This window comes from Pestalotiopsis fici (genome assembly GCF_000516985.1).
Source record: "Pestalotiopsis fici W106-1 unplaced genomic scaffold PFICI_Scf_5, whole genome shotgun sequence".
Lineage (NCBI taxonomy): Eukaryota > Fungi > Ascomycota > Sordariomycetes > Amphisphaeriales > Sporocadaceae > Pestalotiopsis > Pestalotiopsis fici.
Genome location: NW_006917095.1, coordinates 2,533,735 through 2,553,590, shown reverse-complemented (window position 1 = coordinate 2,553,590; position 19,856 = coordinate 2,533,735). Strand labels below are relative to the sequence as shown.

At 48.9% G+C, this 19,856-nt stretch overlaps 6 protein-coding genes across 6 annotated transcripts; 2 read left to right on the top strand and 4 right to left on the bottom strand.

Annotated features, from left to right (window-relative positions):
• Positions 1 to 272: 272 nt before the first annotated feature.
• PFICI_08083 (uncharacterized protein) lies at positions 273 to 2,584 on the top strand (the record flags this gene model as incomplete). Its single annotated transcript, XM_007836664.1, has 3 exons — positions 273 to 1,264; positions 1,336 to 2,029; positions 2,096 to 2,584. 3 exons carry the CDS (start codon positions 273 to 275, stop codon positions 2,582 to 2,584), a joined length of 2,175 nt encoding a protein of 724 aa, XP_007834855.1.
• Positions 2,585 to 3,095: 511 nt separating this feature from the next.
• Positions 3,096 to 4,610, bottom strand: PFICI_08082 (uncharacterized protein; the record flags this gene model as incomplete). Its single annotated transcript, XM_007836663.1, has 1 exon — positions 3,096 to 4,610. One exon carries the CDS (start codon positions 4,608 to 4,610, stop codon positions 3,096 to 3,098), a length of 1,515 nt encoding a protein of 504 aa, XP_007834854.1.
• Positions 4,611 to 6,987: 2,377 nt separating this feature from the next.
• PFICI_08081 (uncharacterized protein) lies at positions 6,988 to 8,949 on the top strand (the record flags this gene model as incomplete). Its single annotated transcript, XM_007836662.1, has 1 exon — positions 6,988 to 8,949. One exon carries the CDS (start codon positions 6,988 to 6,990, stop codon positions 8,947 to 8,949), a length of 1,962 nt encoding a protein of 653 aa, XP_007834853.1.
• A 1,160-nt stretch (positions 8,950 to 10,109) lies between these two features.
• Positions 10,110 to 12,212, bottom strand: PFICI_08080 (uncharacterized protein; the record flags this gene model as incomplete). Its single annotated transcript, XM_007836661.1, has 1 exon — positions 10,110 to 12,212. One exon carries the CDS (start codon positions 12,210 to 12,212, stop codon positions 10,110 to 10,112), a length of 2,103 nt encoding a protein of 700 aa, XP_007834852.1.
• A 1,028-nt stretch (positions 12,213 to 13,240) lies between these two features.
• PFICI_08079 (uncharacterized protein) lies at positions 13,241 to 14,386 on the bottom strand (the record flags this gene model as incomplete). The annotated part of the gene is made up of 1 exon (XM_007836660.1): positions 13,241 to 14,386. One exon carries the CDS (start codon positions 14,384 to 14,386, stop codon positions 13,241 to 13,243), a length of 1,146 nt encoding a protein of 381 aa, XP_007834851.1.
• A 4,286-nt stretch (positions 14,387 to 18,672) lies between these two features.
• PFICI_08078 (uncharacterized protein) lies at positions 18,673 to 19,200 on the bottom strand (the record flags this gene model as incomplete). The annotated part of the gene is made up of 1 exon (XM_007836659.1): positions 18,673 to 19,200. The coding sequence occupies one exon, from the start codon at positions 19,198 to 19,200 to the stop codon at positions 18,673 to 18,675; it is 528 nt and encodes a 175-aa protein (XP_007834850.1).
• Positions 19,201 to 19,856: the final 656 nt, after the last annotated feature.

Genomic DNA, 19,856 nt, shown 5'->3' with positions numbered 1-19,856 from the left:
CTCGGTGAGCATTGTGGCAAAGAAGGCAATGGAAAAGTCCATGTAGTCTTGAAGGCCTTTTTACCTACCATTTATACATTGGAGCGGCACTGGTACAAGTTCGCCACCAAGGCTTCCAGCCCTTTTGTGGTGGTCTCAGCAGTAGCCTCTTTTCGTAAATAAATTCATTTCACTCCCTGTGACAATGTTGGTCTCTTTTGCGCACCAACCCGACATCCAAGGCGAGCGAGCCAATTGCGAAAATATCTTACTCGCTGCACCTTGACAACAAGATGTTATCCACCGCATTTTCGACAGACGATGGGTCACTGCCGTACAATATACGTTTGGGCATTTGGACCAATTGGTCCAAAGGCTCTGTCATGGGATCCACGTTGACTCTGACTCGAAAGGACGCCAGTCTACTCATTGCCTTGACAGCCTTCTTTATCAGCTTCGTTGGCTCGCGTTTTTGGAAAATTGTGTGTTTTTTATGTCATCGCTACTTGTCTTCCTCACTTACTGCTCCTGAGGATGCTCTACATCACCAACGCCAAGTTATATTGCGCAACTCGTCCGCCGCAGAGTCGGGACTCTGGACTTTAATACAAGTGATGTGGGCTTGGCGCCATCACGCCTCAAGGTCCGCTGTTCGACTTTTGCCTATTTGTCTCATGGCCCTATTCTGCTTTGTATCTTTCGTACTAGCCGGTGTTTTTTCGGCCAACATATCCTCGTCGGCTGGGGACGAGGTCTTGATCGACGGCACGGATTGCAGTATTTTCTATTCGGGAGACGCCTCGAACATTGATACTGCTCACGACTATAGTATTTGGAATTCTCAGGTCGTGAATAATGCTTACAACTACGCGCAGCAATGCTACGCTGTCGACAGCGCTACCTCTATGAGTTCTTGCAACAGTTATGTAGAGAACCGACTCGATGCAATGCGAGATACTGCGGCTCCCTGTCCATTCGCCAACGATATTTGCCGAGATAACTCATCCAACCTCATTCTAGATAGTGGTTACATCGATAGCCATAATCATTTGGGCCTCAACTCCCCTCCAGACGAAAGAATTCTTTCCCGACAAGTCCTGCATTGCGCCCCCATAAAGACTACCGGATATAATACGTCATACGTTGTTGGAAACACCAGCTTTACGAGATACAATTATGGGCCAAACACCCGTAACACGGGCAATTTCACATATCAAGTTTCGACCCAAGAGAGCCAGTACACACGGGCAAACGCATCTCTTTCGGGCGTCGACTATCGTCTCGGGTATGTTAGCCTGCGGTGGTCGAGATGGGTATCTGGCATCTGCTAACCATCGGGCTTCTCCCCCAATCCAGGTCTGTTCTGGCCTTCATGTCTAATGGGTCCGTGGATCAGTTGATGAGCGACTTCACTCCCATTCCTCAGCTGTTTCGACACGATGCAGACGTCATGATTTTCTTCCTATCGGGAAACGGCGTCTTGTCCATAACACCTATAGACGACCCTTGGTACCGAATGACCAAGCCAATCGATCACTTAGGGGTTGTCGGTGTGAATGGCAGTTCACAATCCTATGGGATGGAAATTGCCGCATCGCCAGTGGCCTGCACCTCACAGTTCCAATTCTGCAACTCGGTGTCGACCAGTTGCGGGCCATTGACGAATTACCTAGACGCAATGATTGGCACGGCACCTTTATTCAATACTACGGAAGACTGGATTTCCCAAGACGGACCCCCGCCGACTAAATTCGGCAGTCGTTTCCAGTGGTTCGTGCATGAGCTTTCGTGGTTTCCAATTGATATCTCGAGCATAGTGTCCACGCTCGGCACCACGGGATTGGCATCCCGGCAAAGCTTAGGAGCAGGTGTCCAACAACCATTGCCAAGTAATCAGTGGCAGACCGAAGTCACTGGTTGGTGGGCTACATGTCTTGCGGCCTGGCAAGCCGTACTGGTTGAGCGAGCACGAGGCGTGCAAAATCCGGCGTGGGCAAAGTATCGCGCGCTTCCTCAAAATCAATACCAACGAGACATGTGTTACAACCAGGTAAGAACCTCCCAAGACAGAAAGATACGTCTGTACATATGATCCAAAGCTCATCTCTGAGAACAGAAAGTACGCAGCACACTTTACGGCTCTTTCAACATGTTCGGGCTTCTGCTCACTTATATCGCTGGACTTCTCATCATCATAATCTCTTATTTGATCGAACCTGTCCTAGCATGCCGGTACCGTCGCAGCAAATACAAACCTTACAAGTACCTCGAGTGGACCACAGGGTCGATCTTGCAACAGCAGCGCCTGGTCCATGAGAACGCGGGGTCAGGGGACTGGGACCAATGTACAAGCGACGTACCGACTACTGATGGGACTCTCAAGCTCGGGTACTTGGATCTGAGCGACCCAGATCATCCAAGGATATCCGCATGTCGCGAAACAGAAACACAGTCCAGGGATGATGCCAAGAGTTTGCAGAACAACACGAGCGAAGTCGCAAGCCGTTCCAGTCTTCAACCCGTGGCGCAAGCCGCACGAACGAGAAGAGGAAGAGCAACCTTTGAGCATCGTAACAGTCAACTCAACTGCCGATGGGGCCGCTGACGGCGGCTCAGTGTCTTTGCCATGCGCTGCATCTACCGATCTGCCTGATCCTATGGACAATTAAAAACAAAAAACAAACCACTCAGCCAACATATATCGCGTGTTAAACTCCTTTTCACCTCAACGCCGCAGGTCCTCGTAATATTACCTATGCATACATGGCCATAAATTGCAGGAAGAGATGTCCAGTCGTTCAAGGACGAGATTCGAGAAAATGATGTGGCGGATACGTACAAGAAAGCCGCAAGGGAATAGGTTAAGTCGAGCGGGTTTCGCAATTTCGATGCGTGATAGATGGTACTATAGACATTATATATAATACTTGTACTTGACTAAGGGAAAATTATGAGCGGTGAATTGGAGACTATTACGAGTGAATTGCAAGGTCAAGTCTATCGCAACTGGTGCAGCGCAGCCAGAGTCGTATATGATTTGTAATAATTAGGTGTCCCTGGACTGTGGATATTCTTCAAGTTAAATCAATGTTCAAACTAGAGATCACTCGTCGAGTTCACTGTGCCGTGGGAGCCAGTGCTTCCCATTCCTTGACGCCCACACCACCATACTGGCCACCGCTGCCCGAAGCGATCAACGTCGCGCGCAAGGCCGTTGTGTCTACCTGATTAAACCCGACCTCATTCGGATCGTCGGTAACATCGGTAAAATACTCGGTAGTAGCACTGACGGCAGTCCAGGCCCCGGCAGGGTCGAGATACTCAAGACTCCAGCTGGCTGGCGGAGGCACGCCAATATTGGAGCCAGCGGGTTGATCGGCGAAAAAGACCATCCGAGTACCATTCAAGGTCACGGTCGCATTCCACGTCAAGACGAGCCGACTCGTCTCGGGGGACGCCGTCGCGTCGTAGGAGCACCAATAGTCTGGCGGCAGGGGGTTCCCGGGAATCTTGCCGTCATTGACCGAGGCGATCCAGTACTGGATGGGTGTCGTATTGACGGAGCTGGCAGTTGCTTGGGGCGCAATGTTGCGGCTGGGCTCTTGTTCGGCAGCCGGCCGGTGAGTCTGGGTGACCTTGTTGATCAGTGGCGGGGACTGACCATCGTCAAACGTCATCGTGTCAAAGGCGATGCTGCGACGAAAATGGCCTCCATTGACGGCGTCCGCGGTATGGTAGACTAGATAGTACGTATCATTCATGACAAACACGCCAGGGTGTGATGTGGTGGAAGATACAATGCCCAAGACGATACCCCTGAAAGTCCAAGGACCTAGGGGCGAGCTCGCGGTGCCGTATGCGATGCAGGCATGATATGACGTTGGCGTACATGGCGAATCTTCTCCAGCATTGTTGGCGGCATAGAGCATATAGTATGTGCTTCCACGCTTCATGAGCCACGGCGCCTCAAAGTAGCCCGTGAGCGAGGTAACGGTCGTGGCAGATGAATTGATGGTCACCATGTCGTCTGCAAGCTCGAAACCGCGGAGCTGGCCGAATGTGCCCTCGTAGAGATATACCCTGCCATCATCATCGATAAAGACGGTAGGATCTATATTCTGGATCGAGTTTCCGGGTGAGGGCACCGATTGCGAAATGATGGGGCCAGCAGGGTGAGCATCGACAAATGGACCCAAAGGACTGTCTGCGACGGCCACGCCAATGGCGAACTTGTCCGAGTTGGTCGAATCGGCCTCGGTCACTGGGGCGTAGAGATAGAACTTGCCGTCCAGACCCTGGACAATCTGAGCCGCATAGGCAGTCCCTTCGGCAGCCCAAGCAAATACAGATGCAGGCCGGGCAATGTCGATGTAGAGTTGCCAATCACCCCCGGCAGGATCCGGGTTTGAGCTGACAAAAACCTGCCACTCATTCATGACAAAGTTATTCTCATCAATGGCAGCTTCATCGCGACCGGAGAGGATGTACAGGGTGTCGCCCACGACCAGAGGCGCGGGATCGGCCGAGTATATTGACCCATCGGATAAAATTGGGTTGCCGTCCGAATTGAACGAGGTCTGAGCCGCAGCCAGGAGGCTTTGGGCTAGTAGTATCAAAAGAAGTCGATGCATGACGAGATGAAGAAAGACTAATAGTAGCAGTAAATGAAAACTCAAATGTTGGACCGGCTATCGAAAGTAATCGCTTCTCACATGACTGATTCGCTTCTGTTATACGACTATTCGCCGCTACACATTTTCTTTTTTCAAGACTCGTTGAGGAAATGTAGAGACATGGGGAAAGATTCGAGAGGGGAAAAAGGACTGTTTCTTCTTTGCTCTGGTGAATTGTTGTCAATCTTGTGGACTTTGTTCTCTTCGTCGATGAAAAGAATGGTAGATTAGAGGCACAAGACGTAGCTGTTTGTAGTGCACCCTGGACCTTCCTTATCGGGATGTCATGGTGCAATGCAAACTCCACGATTCGGTGAAATTGTTGCTTCGCTCCAAGATTGGCCCGTTGCTCCGAGCATGCCTAATGTATTAGCGATCTCGTAAAGGTCAAACATTTTACCTTTACTTCTGGGTATATGGTGCCAGAAATATAGAGATCAAGTGTCTTGACTCGGAAGCACGGAGTTACAACCTCCGTGGTCCAAATAAAGTACGCCGCCAATTGATTCTGTGCTGCCGACAAGAAACTCGTAAGGATATCTTGGCGGCGAGTGGATCCATTCACTAGAAAGTCGTTATGACTTTTGCAAACTTTTTCTGATAGTCTTTGATTATTTACAAAAAAGTTTCTTTGCCGCCCAACTTGGTTTAGAACTTCCTGAACTGTGATCTTGGTACCAGTGATTCCAGTGTCATAGTAAGCGGAAATCGGCACAGCATCTCCGAATGACACTCTGATAGTCACTGGCGGGTTGTTGCCTGAAGTCTCAAACGTATCCTCTGTTGAGACAACAACTTTGAAAATCGATGCAGCAAAATCATGCTTGGATGCAATTTCAGCAAGGCCAACATAGGCGTGAGACGACGACTGAATGTCTGTCTCGTCGGTGGATTGATGGTCCTGTAGTACCGAGGCTTCAGGTTGGAGATTCAGTCTGAGGGGGTGATCCTAATCTGTAAAACCGACCACGGTATCGTGACTGTCGATTGTACGGTTTCTGCCGTTGAACAAGAAGACTGTGGCGCCGGTGCCACTTTGGCAGTGAAGGTTGAGAACATGGTTAAATGCAGTGAAAACTAGAGCCCGTCTTGAGATTGCAAAGCTACCACAACGCCGGTTCCAATCTCGTAGTCTGAATGGGGAGTTTGTCCTCAAATATATTGTTGTGTATGCTCGAGAACGCCGTCGTGGAATGCTTGAAGAGTCAACTCCGGGACATTCGCTGAAGCTTGGTGCTAAAAGCCTCAGGTCTGTTGATTGTTGTGTGTTCCAAGGGCAGAAATGTAATTTAGGTAAGGTAAGCGCAGTGCTGGGATACCTCCGGTCAAGATAGAAATGAGATCTTCCCTGACATGTGCCAAAGAGGTTCTATCCACCAACGCAGCTTGGATGTGTAGAAAGACATTAGGGTTTTCTTCAAACCAGTCGATAGCCAGGCATGGTGTCTATAAGTCATGCCACCACTATCTTCAACCTTCACAGCGAGGGCTCTGAGCACATGGTGACGGTACGCAAGCGTGTTCCAAGCAAGCGTAAGTCGCTCATATTCTTTCGCAAAGGAAGAAGGAGTATCCAAGCCAATAGCTGTTGCCAACAAGGAACAACTGTCCTTGTGGAACATGAGGTTTTGCGCGGGGGTGCACGCTCTATCGAAAATATCATGACGGCAATCACTTCGTGCAGCCAAAAAATTATAGAGAACGAGCACAATCGTGCTCAATCTGTGAAAAGATATGATGGGTATGGGTAATAGTTGTTGTATTAGTTGAGTTGTTCACATCCAACAGAGGTTGGATGGTCAAGGATATACACATGGGTGGAGAAGCGCCCCACTTATTCATACACTTTGATAGCGAAACTCGGAGGTTTTGCGAAGAGACTCGGAGCTTAGAAAAGCTGAAGAGGCCAGCGGTACGTAACATCCATTCGGAAGTTATTAACAACATGATGTTTGCAAGTGCGAGAGACCCTAGCTTAACGTGTTGTAAATACCATGTCGGCATTTACGGAAGTAGTGGGCTATCTCATGCCAAGCACTCGGACGATGTAGCCGAGCCGAACCTCCGTTCGACTCGCCGGTACTATTCCAGCGATAAGAGCCGCAAGACTTGGTTGGTATCTACTTAATCCACTGTGCTGTCAGTAAGTTATGTTAGTGGCACCTCGTAGCTACGCGCAAAACCCTCGTTCAATCTTTGAGCAATCGGTTGCGGCTACCAGCCTCTAACGATATCCCCGTCGGAATGCCAAAGGGAGTACATCTGGGGGGTATAGATACTCTGGGTTTCCAGACAGTGATTTATCAATAATCCAGACACTTGTCCGATCATTAAAATGTTGTTCATTCTCCTACTGTTCCTCACGACCTGCGTCGCCAAAGCAGGCCCCGTCGACAATGGCGCGGTCGTGACCCTCGCTGGCATTCCATACTACGTGGGCAGTAAGCCTATTGGTCAGATAAGCAAAGAGATTTACCATCAGATCATGAGTGCTCAGTCAGTCAACGATGACAGCGACTTCTACCCTTTGACGGTCTTCGAGACGTCCGCTAGTCAAGTCGAATCAGAGGAGCTCGCCAATTTGACAGCTCAGTATGATATCGAGGATGATGTGTTCCAACCCGCGTTCCTATACAGCATATACATCAGGTCCATCATCAACCAGACCTGGGGTGTCGATATATCACGCTTGGGCCCGTACCTGGACGGGACTAACACCTCATTGCTGATGTCTTCAGGCAATATCGCTGCCGATTTGACTGGTCGGGCTCAGTACATCCCGCCTTTGAATATCGCGAAAGGTCCTTACTTCGTCTCGACCTGCACTGGTGGCATATTTAAAGCCCATAGATTATACAATGACGACTACCTTGCATTTGTCCAAGGTGTCGTCAGTGACGAGGCTGGGGCTTTTAAGTCTCTGCCAGCAGTTCTGGAAAACGTCATGGCAAAAAGCATCGCGGTTCCATCGAGGCTATACTACACTGCGACACCAGAGCAGCCGCTAGCTGGTCTTCGTTTTGGTGTCAAGGATATCTTTCACGTCAAGGGAGTAGGAACAAGTGGCGGCAGTCGAGCGTACTTCTACCTGTACGGTACCCAGAATGCAACTGCCCCGTCCGTGCAGCGCCTGATCGACCTTGGCGCCGTCTTGGTTGGAAAGATGGGTACTGTCCAGTTTGCCAACGGAGATCGCCCAACAGCTGATTGGGTCGACCTCCACGCTGCCTTCAATCCGAGGGGCGATGGGTATCAGATTCCCGGCGGGTCTTCGACTGGACCCGGTGCTGGTGTTGCTGCGTACGAGTGGCTTGATCTCGCGGTTGGCAGTGATACTGGCGGCTCCATGCGAGGCCCAGCAGGCGCCAACGGTATCTTTGGCAACCGACCGTCTACCGGTGCCATTTCTATGGACCATGTCATCCCACTGAGTCCTGTCTCTGACACGGCCGGCATTTTCGCGCGGAGCGGTAGCTTGTGGGCCAAGGTCACCCAGGTGTATTACGAGACCATGGCATCCAATTACACCTCTTATCCGAGCAAGATCTACCGTATGCGAAACGACGGTTCTGGTCGGAACTCAGCTGGTGCTTCCGAAGAAGTTTTATCCATGGTCGACGATTGGATTCTCTCGCTCGAAAGCTTCTTGCAAGTCAAGTCCACTGCAGCCAACTACACAGAGCTTTGGTCAAGTACGCACGAGGCCGACACAGATAGTCTGGCTGATATGCTATATCTGACATACGGAACCTACGTGTCGCACGACCAGTGGCGCCTACTTGGGAAACCCTTCTTGGATGACTATGCCGCTGTACACGACGGCCGCCAGCCGTTTATAAACCCAGGTCCGCTATCCCGCTGGAGATACGCCCAAGCGAATGTCACTGAGGAGATTTATGCCCAGGCTCTCTTCAATATCTCCACATTTACGACATGGTGGGAGACAGAAGGGTATGGGCGTTCCGACCCAGAGTCCTGCTCAGAGGGTCTTTACACCTATATCTGGGGCAACGGCTTGCCGTCGTATCGTAACCAATACACAGCAGCGCCCACTGGACCACCATTTGGGTTGGATGACTGGGCCATTGCAAATTTCGCTGGCGTCCCTGAGATCGTTGTGCCGATTGGAGAAGTCCCCTACAACAGTACTGTCTCCATGCAGATCGAGTACCTGCCAGTCACTGTGGTATTGAGGATGGCACGAGGCTGCGACTATGTTCTTGCAAGTCTGGTCGACGATCTTGAGCAGGCAGGACTTCTTCGACCTGTCGCAACCGGACCAAGACTTTACACATGAATGACATTGACGATGTTTTTTTTTTTACACAGAAGTAAGGACTTTTCTACGGATTCGTTAGGCCTAGGGTTGGTTGAAACGCCATGACAATCGATATCTACAATGTATGAATGAAAATTCGGCGAGCGACAGAAGTGAGAAGAATGACGGCAAGGGGGGGGTATGTCAAAAGGTGGGAATAAGTGGAGCACTTCTCCACATATGTATATATCTTTGACCATCCAGCCTCTATTAAATTTGAATAACTCGACTAATATAACAATTATTACCTATACCTATCATATCTTTTCACAGGATAGACATCATTTTGACAGCAGGGGAAGTCCAGGGCTACGAGTCGATCCTTTGGCAAATCACGGCGCGGGCGGCCCACGAGTCAAATCGCCAGCCTTTCCGACCGCGGGATCATGGTGTTCCCCCGACCATGACCCGCTGGCGATGGCATCGTCAAAGGACGAGGGAAGCTCACAGCAGGACAGGGCGCTAAGCTGGTCTGGGGATAGATCCAGCCCAAAGGGAGGGAGGGGGGGTTCAAAAGGAAAGATACAAGGGAAGGTCACCAACAATATCCCAATATGCGTATAGCTTTATTTAGCCATAGGAAAGAAGGGTAAGATAGGCTCTTATGGGTAGTTAGGTAACTAGTTGTTTCATCCATTGACCAACACATTAAACAGCCAGCCGGCCGTAGCTATGTCAGAGATCATCAGCCCGTTCAAATGGTAGCGGAAATTTTAAGTATTTTATGCTTTAGAGGACCCAGCGTTAAGTGGTGTCCGGGCTTATTGGAGCGGAGGCAAGGGACAGAAGTTATATTGAGCATTAGGAAGACACGTAGTCAGCAGGCCGAGGAAGTAAAAAAGGGATGACGATTAGGTTTATTTGCAGGATGACGGTCAGCAGAGTCCAGCATTATTTATGCATAGAAATGATGAACTTCCTAGGAGCGCTTTCGTAAATGTCTATTCATTTCCCCAGCCAGATATTATACATTGTTCAAGTGGATAAAGGTATAAAAAGTAAGGTAAGGGGTTGACCAAATGTTGAAAGCTCAGCTACGTAGGTACCTTGTCTACTTTTCTATCAGAGAGGGAAGTGGGAAGCCCGGACTATAGGAGTTTGAGCTCGTATTCTTGCAGTAATTCATTCAACCTTAGCTACTAATGAATGCTAACTTCTTGTGTAGTCTTAGGTGGTCGAGGTTGACGCCCAGCTGCAGTACTTGGCGGCCCAATGGGCTTGCCTTGATAGGGCATTACGTCGATGCCTAATTCTTCCGCCTTGATACGAAGCGCGAGCCGTGCCGAGTGGAATCGGCAGAAAGAAAACTGATGGTGCATGGCATAAAGGCCTTTTTGTGGCAGCGGGCAGAAATGGATGATCGATTCCCCCTCGGGTCCAAGGAAGAGCGCATTGCCCTTCTCCCACCGCTCGTGGCACTTTCTCGCCATCTCATCACCCATAAGCGCCTGGATTGGGCTTTTGGATTGCATATAGCCTGTGGCAAAGATGATGATGTCGGCCTCCTGGCTGGTACCATCTTTGTAGACAACAATTCCCTCCGCGAAATGATCTATCTCGGAATGTCTGAGCGCAATCTTCTTGTCTGCTATGAGCTTGCAGCAGCCATTGTCAAAATAGAAACCACCCTGGTCGAAGGGAAACATGGAGTAAGAACCCCCGCCGTGATATCCGTCGTGGAGGCGGTAGTCGACATCCCGTAACGACTGCAGGAGCTTGGCGTCGAGCTCTCGAGCCTTTTTCTGGCCACGGCAAAGGAGCTGATACTCAACCGGATACGGCTGCTTGAGGTAAAGTGAACGGTCCACGACATCTACTGTAAGACCTCCCGGGCGGTTTGTGTTTTCGCGGGATTTGAAGAAATTCCGAACGCTCCTGTCTATAGACATGACATGTGTCGCACTCCGCTGGATCATGGTTACCTCGCAGCCATTCTCATTCAGCTCGTACGCGACGTCATGAGCGGAAGTCCCGGCTCCAACAACAATGCATTTCTTACCGACCCAGTCAGATTCTATTCTAAAACGGGATGAATGAACAATCAGGCCTCCAGATTGCTCAAAGTCACTCATGCCTGGAATCTCGGGAACGTTGGGAAGCGTGCCAGAGATGCCAGTAGCGACCACAAGGTGTTTGGGATGGAGTATGCGCTTGTTACCGTCTTCGCGTTCGACTGAAATGGTCCATTTCCCCTCGTCTTCATGGTAGACTGCGTTCTCACCGTCAATTTTGGACTTGGTCCAAATATTGAGGTCCATAATTTCGGCGTAGTGATGTAGAAATTTGGATAGCTGTTGTGCGGGTAGAAACTCTGGGAACCAGTGAGGAAATGCCAGACACGGCATGTGATTTGTGAAGGTAGGTCCATGTAAAGACAGCGAGGCGTAGCGACTGCTCCAGCTTTGTCCCGCCGCGCCTTCTTTTTCGATTATCAAATGTGGTATCCCGAGAACTTTCAACCTTGCAGCCATGGCGAGACCAGCGTGTCCGGCTCCAATAATTACAACCGTCGGCTCGCAGCCGTTGTTGTATTCACGCTCGTCTTCTCTTAGCTCTTGGTAGTTGCGACCCCTACCCAAGGGATCATGAACTCTTGCCTCTCTGTTTCGCATCCTGTCGCCAGTCTCAGCATCCCATCCGTCAACGGTACTGATGGCAGTCCCAATCGTGTATAATTTCCACGAGTCTATATCGGCCAGCTCGGTTGCTGCATCAGTCTTGGCCTTGATTGGGCTGAGCTGTGCGACTCCGACGCCTGTGCCATGTTTGAAATCGAATTCAAAATGGAAAGAAACGAAGGATAAATCCTCCCCGAGAGTCTCCAACGATGAAGGTATATGCGGGCTGATGCGGACATTGCTGATCATGGTTTTGGCGAGTCTCTCCGTAAGCATCGGCCTGATGTTCTCATGACCTGCAAGTGCACGGATATCCCAAGTGAGCAGTTCCACGTCCTTCCAAAAGCCTTCGTCATGGATGTAGCTAAGGATGGCATCCACATCTTGAGCTTCGAGAGCTTGTGCGAAAGCCGGGAGAAATGAATCAACCAAACGATTAACGTCCACAGACAGATAATCTGGGACAAATCCCAAAATGTCATTGGTAGGGAGCTGCGGCCGCTTAATGACACCGTAGTACCCCAGCGTGTCCGACAACGGTACACCGGCCCAGCCGATTGTGCTGTCAGCATCAAGGGGCCGGATAGGTTCATCATCCCACTGGTACGACGAAGAATAAGTCATGATTGCGTGTTGCTGATGCTTCAATCTCAGTACGGCAGTAAAGGCATTAAGTCAATGCATATCAACTCGTCGTTTGGAATAGAAATGACAGGTGCATGCAACGATATATTACTTCCGAGCTATTTTATCTTGTGAATCGAGGTGTTTTCTCGGATGAAGGCTTGGAGGTTCTAGCTCATCGGAATAGTGTGTCGTGGACAATCATCATCATCGGGCCAGCAGACACACATAGGTGACGACTCCCTGTACCAGCTGCATTATCAGCGCATTGCTGTGTGATTCCCTTCCCACTGTCGGGTGTTCTTCGCCATACCGTTACCCTCACACTTGGCTCTAGACTGTTTGTTCGGAGCTCTAATTCCTAGTTGTCGGGGACCAAGTATTCGGCCGCGCGCGCCGCGTTACTGCTCTGGCGTGATTAACAATACCTTCCGGAGGGATATTTCGTACCGCTGGCCTCTTTAGCTTTCCTAAGTTCCGAGTCTCTTCGCAAAACCTCCGAGTCTCGCTATAACGAATCGAGGTTCGGCACAGTTCGGCACAGTTCGGCATGGTTTTGCTAGTTCTCTGTAATTGTATTTGCTAAACCAGGTGATTGCCGTCACGATCTTCCGAATATATACGAACAGGGCTCATATGATTTGATTTGAGTCTATCGAATAAATTACCTAGGCCTAGTGATTGCGCAATCGTGCCAGCTCAAATCCATTACTCCCATGCAATCAGCTGGCTGGTATTATGACTTCATTCAGTCAGCTATTAGCTCCTACAGCGGCGGAACGCATTTGCGTCATATTACTCGAAGCTTCTGAAACACGCTCGCTATATCATGAATAGTGAAAGCATCAATGCATCGCAGTGCCCTAAAAGACAGCATCTGCTATCGCACCAGACCACTATGCTAGCTGAACAAAATGTGAAGCTCCACACTATGAACTAGCCTAATAGTGGGTAAGGTACTACAACATCTGCATATATACATATGTATTCCTCTTGACTGTAAGCCATCAATGATTGGCGAGTCTTGTCTACATCATCTGTCCGAGCTCATGAATTCTCTTTCTGAGAAGGTCTACTATACAGTCCTTCCGATCGCTTGAGTCCGTTCCGTCCCTCTCCTCTACGTTCATCGCCTTGAGCATTGTCTCACCTCGCGTTCCACCAAGCATAGCTGACCCACGGTAGTCGTCTTTGAAGTCCTGAGGGATTACAGCCCAGTCTGGGGGAACTCCCAAAGTACGCTCAAGCATACCAATCTCATGACTGACTAGATTTGATAATAGTCTTGCGACAATACTTCGTTCGATTTGGGGTGAAACCTCGTACTTTCCAAGTGACAGCAAAGGCCTTAGCGGAATGGTGGAATTTTGCCGTTTAGCGTCCGATAGTGCGGATATAGCGCGCGACAGGATGTATTCGAAAATTGATAGAAGTTTGTTATTTGTCGAAAGCATTGTTGCGAGATTGGCATTGTCCATAAACCGTGAAGGGTTCGCTAAATGCTGAGCTGAGGAGAATCTTCGGTTATCGTCTTTGTTTGGTTCCCGTAAACCTTTGGTGAGTTGCGTGAACTCTGAAATCAGAGACATAGTACTTGTCATGGGATCGAATTCCTCCACCGATTCAATTTGATGCGGTTGCCTAAAGGTATTGCTGCCCTCAGAACAGCGCAACTTGAGTATCGTTTCTTTATCCCAGGGGAGTTGCCGCACCAAGACGAGCTGCTTTGAAATCCGAAGGTGGATATCGGATATCTGAATCCCAATATCGGTGACTTCGTCAAATGCATTAGAAAGATTTTCAGCGTTATCTAGCTTGTTGGTCGGCTCGAACTCGGGCCACTCTGTTGAAAAGTCCTTTGATAACAGATTGAATAGCGACAGAATATCACCATTGAAATGGTCAAATCCATTCGGTGTGGATGCAGTATCAAAGTGAACTGGTGGTAGGGGGCTCTCATTACTGAGAAAATTTGCGAGGCTTTCTGCGTCAAAAGGGTCTTCGGACATGGCCGTTTCGAGATATTCAATGCCACCACTATCAGCCTCTCGGTCGCTCAGATGGAGCTGCCCAGCTGATGCAGGCGAGTCACCACTTGTCTCTAAATTGTTGTCATTTATGTGGCCTGTTCGTTTGCTCGGAGGTCTTCCCAGAGGTCTTGAGAAATCAGTCATGCAGGGTACTGAGGCTCGTATGCACCTCTGGCAAGTTGCAGGATTGTCGTGCGTTCGGAGACATCGCAGTTTCTGTCCACGGCAGCGATCGCAGGCAACGCGTTTGCCATTGGGACGGGAAGGATTCGCATGGTCGTCTTCCATAAGAATTGACAATAGGTACTCTTTCGAGTTAAGTGATGTATATGTACAATCAACAAATTACGACGCGCGGAAAAGTGAATTTCTAGCAGGTTATGATTCTATTAATATAGCTTTCTCCTTGCACTTCGAACTTCAACTTCTTCCACTAAACCCAAAATAAAAATGCCGCAGAGTGAACCTTTGATGAAGATTAAGGTTTTCAATGCCTCAAACGATAAACGATGCCAGCGGTTCCTAGTTGGGCAATCCGAGTCCTTTGCGTGTCTTCTCTTTAACCATAATGATTGCGCCTGGCTACTGCCATACTCTTGGCACTTGAGTTAAACCCTTATTACACCAGCATCTGGCATTATTATCCACTAAGGTCTCGAACAAGGCGGACCGGCACACTAAGGGGCAAAATTAGCAAACTCTAATTAATGTAATAGGGTGCCTTATAAACATTATGCATTATAAGCTTATATACGATTGTGTAATTAAGCGAGCCTGTGTAATCCACGGTGTTTTGTTTATCTCCTAATATAAAAGTCTACCTAGTTATTATTTAAAGGAATGCACGTGGATAACGGTATCCCCTTTCATTCGTCTCTTTTTTACAAATATTAGATGTTTAGCATTAGACTTCTCTTTTTAATGCATTAAAAGGACTTGACTCATCCTTAGTAATTAGGTTTTTGGACCATTTCCTCCGCCTTAAAGGGTAAAGCAATTGTCAAATCGCCGTTAACTATTATGGCCTTGGCAATTGGAAGGATAGGCACATTAGGAACTTTCTAGGGTGATCGTACGATCTCCATCTCAACCACTTGCCACCCTAGTTTTAAGGCGTCGGAAATTCATCAGAAATCCCTTGACTTACCCCCAGATCTTTGGGCAAGAGACAACTTGGTATGGATTATACTCGAAACAACGCAGCTGTGACTACACACACTTAGTTGAGTCAACGGATGAGAACATATCAGAAACTTTCCAGTCGGCCGTTGGCGAATCGCAGTCTATTTGTCGATATATAGAAACTTAAGTCATGCGGATAGTATTAGAGTTGGCAGTCCACTCTGCGTCGGCACTTGGATTCTTAGAATGAGATCGGTAGACCAACTTTGTTAAGCTTGTAACGGTCCCACCGTTTCGCAGTACTTTCTCCGGTTTGTGATATCACCGCCAAGAATTGAAGCGATGCGCGCCTGCCATAGTAGAACACTCAATCACCGCATCTCGTTCTAAGCGATCACAAGACAAAGTCAAAGGGGTAAATAACCTTGTCTATTATCGACCCACTGGCCGGCACCCTTGCCAATGGGTTAGGGTGCGCCTCTGCAAATGAAGTCTAAATCTCCAGGGCTTTCATTTGAAAGTCGACCATCGTCCGATATTTTGAAGATCTAATCAACTAATATTTTCCCGGATTGCGTCTTTGAGAAGAGCAAGGCCAACGATATCATTTGTTTCGAGGTGATTGGCCAAAGGGCGGGTGCAATCACAATTTCGCTTTCGCCAAAGCCTTCCCGCCAATGAGATTGAGACGGAGAAGCCGGGGCAAATGCGGCCGCATATCCGGGGGAAGCTGATTCCAAAGCCTTGCTTTCTGCAGCACGCTATAAGTCTTGGCTACCTCGGGTCGTCGTTGGGCATCCGGGGTAGGATGCTGAAACTACCATGGTAGCACCTGTCGTCATAATCACTTCTTGTGTATTGTCCAGGTGAAGATTCCTAGGTTAGCTTCCTAGCCGGACCCCTGGCTCGGCTTGGGCTTCGCTTAATTTTGGTCTTGTACATACGGACGCTCACGTTGCCTGAGTCCGCGCGGTCTTTGGTCTGAATCGCGGATGATCCCCCTGTGTGGTTCGACTTCGTTGCTGTCTATCTATCTTGATGGCAATCCTGGCTTCTAGGATTTGCAAGGCCTGGAACTCGCTGCGTCCCGTTCGAAGCTTTTGTGGTTGCAGGCGTAAATAAAACACCCCTGGTCAAGTACCAGATCTGATGGGGCGCCCACTCGATAGCTGCCAAAACACGCACAAGACGTGCACAAGAGCTGCACAAGTGGCTCCAAAATACTTACCAGGGACGTTTTACTTACCCATCATACCACAATACCTCACTTCTGCGGGATTACCCGAAAAGTCTAATAAGCGGGCCGGGGATTAGTCACGAATTAGCTATATGCCTTTCTCAAGGCATGGATAAAGAATCTTCCGAGATTGAATTGTTTTCTGCCACATTATTGCGCAAGGGGAACTACTAGTCTAATTCTAGGTAAATATATATGAAATAATACATGTTCGTGGAAATGTGCAGAGTTTATCTGCTGACTAAGGTATATGATATGGCACCTGTCTTGTCTAGCAACCGAGCGCTAACGCATGCTACGTATCTTCCTGTGAAATGCCGACGTCGAATTATATTATCGGGACTCGGGATTGCCCGCCTTCAGGGATCCCCTGCCTAAACAAACCTTAAAATCTGAATACAGAACGAATGTCTTCGCGCCGGCCCAAGACTGCCAATCAGTACTACAAACTTGCCTCCGACTATCAATGGACGTCCAGACAAGGTATAAAATTGGACGGGCGAAAGAGCCTACAGATCCCCTCGTTACCCGCAAGATCCATCTACGAAAGAACCCTGCAAAACCGATCCAGGCTTTTGCTTGGCATTAATGGGATCACTACACCAGCCCTTTCCCGCACATTTTCCGCCAATTTTCCTTCCTTGTTTCGGATCAGAGGTGTGTGACTAATACCCCGGTCGCAATTTTTCTTTGATGTAGCGTAGTTTATCATCGGCACTTGTGTTGTCCTATATATATCCTGTGGGGAAATATGCACAGCAATAGATAGACGTCAGAATGTGCGTATGAGCAAAACTCTATCCTATCTTATCGCTCAAGAACAGCTGGCCTTGGGCTATTGCCTTGCGGGCTTGAACAATGAAACCAAAGATATTAACGATCCTTTACACCGAGTTGCATCTTAGAAACTACGTCCCCACAGTACAACGGCTGTCGTCTGGATGACACGTGGTTTTCCCTGGGTGTATATTACCTATGGAGTCAAAATCGCCGAACTTGGCGGACAACACGCTCACACCACTAGAAATTAGTGGCCCATGAGTGATACGCGTAGTTTCTTAAGATGCCGCCGAGCCGACTTATTATCGGCAAGGTATCTTTAAAAGAAAAGAAATACTTAATTCTGTGGCCACGAAACCTCAGCTTCCTTGTACATGTAAAAACCTACGATTGTCAGGAGAACCTGCTCAGCAGTAACGAGCACCATCATCCTTTTGCAATTAGACAAGATTGTTTTATCATATTCATGGATCACAAAAGATAGAAGTTACACGATATAATGACACAAACGATCGCAGGTCACTGAATAGATAGATCTCTTGCGAAAAAGCTTGGATACTCCCCTATGACAGTGCTACGGAAATCAGCCAACAAAGCAACGTTCTGGCAATTGGAGCGCGTCAATCTCATCGGAGGTAAACATACAGTCAACAATAGTCCTCCTGTGCGATTGCATATCGTTAGGTGTATCCGCTTCTGTGCGTTCTAGCTGCACGTGGAATTGCAGCCTCATGCCACGTGCTGCGCAAGTTTGTGCACCGCGAGCCACAGTCTACCATGAGTTCTTCCAACCTTCACAAGATCTAGACACTGATTTGCATAAACCCCCTGCCTTTTTCTGATGCCGTCCTTCACTTCGGTCTCTGCGACGGCCTGTAGTTTGCCAAGATTCCCCACAAAGCCCTACTTTGCCACCTTGTTTCTGTTTATGTGATGTATAATGAACCGAAGTCCAGACTACCCCAAGACAAGACTCACTTAGAGTCCTTGGGCATCAGGATATCCAAGATGACACACATGATGGCGCTGATCAAGCCAACTGCCATAATGAAAGCTGACAAGAGTTCCGTGGTAGCCTGCATGACTTTGATATGACTATCTATATACTTCTGAATAGTTTCGGCAATTCAGGTCGAAACTTCAGACTCCACTCCTCCGATACACAAGTTCACTCAATCTGAAAGTGGCAGAAGCACAGTCGGAGAACCAGCGAGAACGTGGTAGGCAACGCACAACATCATGCTAGTGTTTTTGCTATCTTTCCGAACTTGAACAAAAGCAATTGAAATGGCTAACTCGTCTCCTTCTTGTATAGCGTAGCAAAGGGGTCCTGAGAGGGATCTGTGGCCCGTACATACTCCATCCTATTTGCGATGGCTGTTGCGGTTGTTTCACCGTAGCTTGACTCGATCCATGCGAGAGTCACGTCAATACCTGCACTAATACCCGAAGAAGTCCATATGTTTCCGTCACAAATCCAACGGGACTGGTAAACCCAATCGACTTCTGGGCGTAAAGCTACTGTAGAATCCCATGAGAGTTTGTTTGTTGTGGCGCGCTTGCCATCCAGCACTCCCGCCTGTGCCGCGATTCCAACGCCAGTACAGACAGCAATGAGTTGTTGCAGCGACGGGTAAACTCTTGTTACAAACGAGACGGCCTTGGAAATCTTCGGATCCCGCGTTCCTTGTCCACCAGGGACTATGAGGAGGTCAAGCGATGGCGCAGTCTCGAACGTGCAAGTTGGCACGATGAGTTGACTAAATTGTGAAGCCGCCCGATGAGGCGACGGCAGTAGTGCTGTCGTTACAGGATCCATCGTTTCGGCAATCATGTGCAAGTTCATGCAGTGGGATCGCGACAATATATTTAGTGCATCCAGAGGACCAAACACGTCGAGCGCTTGGAAGGCCGGGAACAGAACGACGCCAACATTCACAGGCTGACCTTGACGACTATTGTTAGCGACGGCAAATTCACTCTAACATGGCGATGTTGGCTATATTCTTACTTGAACGGTGCATATCTCTATACCAAGACATTGGACGACTTTGAGATGGCCAAGAGGTTGGTTTTCTGCTCGCGCATAACAGTGCTCTCACTGGTTTGCAGAAGCTGAGTGAGGAGACAAAAGCCATAGTACTCTTTAATCATGGATTATAGCACCGTGTGTTTTGGTGGAAGGGAGAATTGAAAGTGTCCAGACCGCGTCTGGGGTTTCTGAGAGACTAGGATTGGCTCTATCCGTATTGTCCGTTGCGTCACATCACACGGCACCTCGGCTGAGCGCCCGACGTGTTCAGTATCGAGGCGGTTCCACCGGCTTCCGCCGGCTTCTCCATCGGCATTTAAGAATTTAAACTTTCGGGGAACAATGACCCCCGGTCCATATCCTGGCAGTATATTGAACTCGATCTTGGCAAGGCCGGTCAATACCATTGAAAAAGCCCGATGAAGGGAGAACGCAATGGCGGC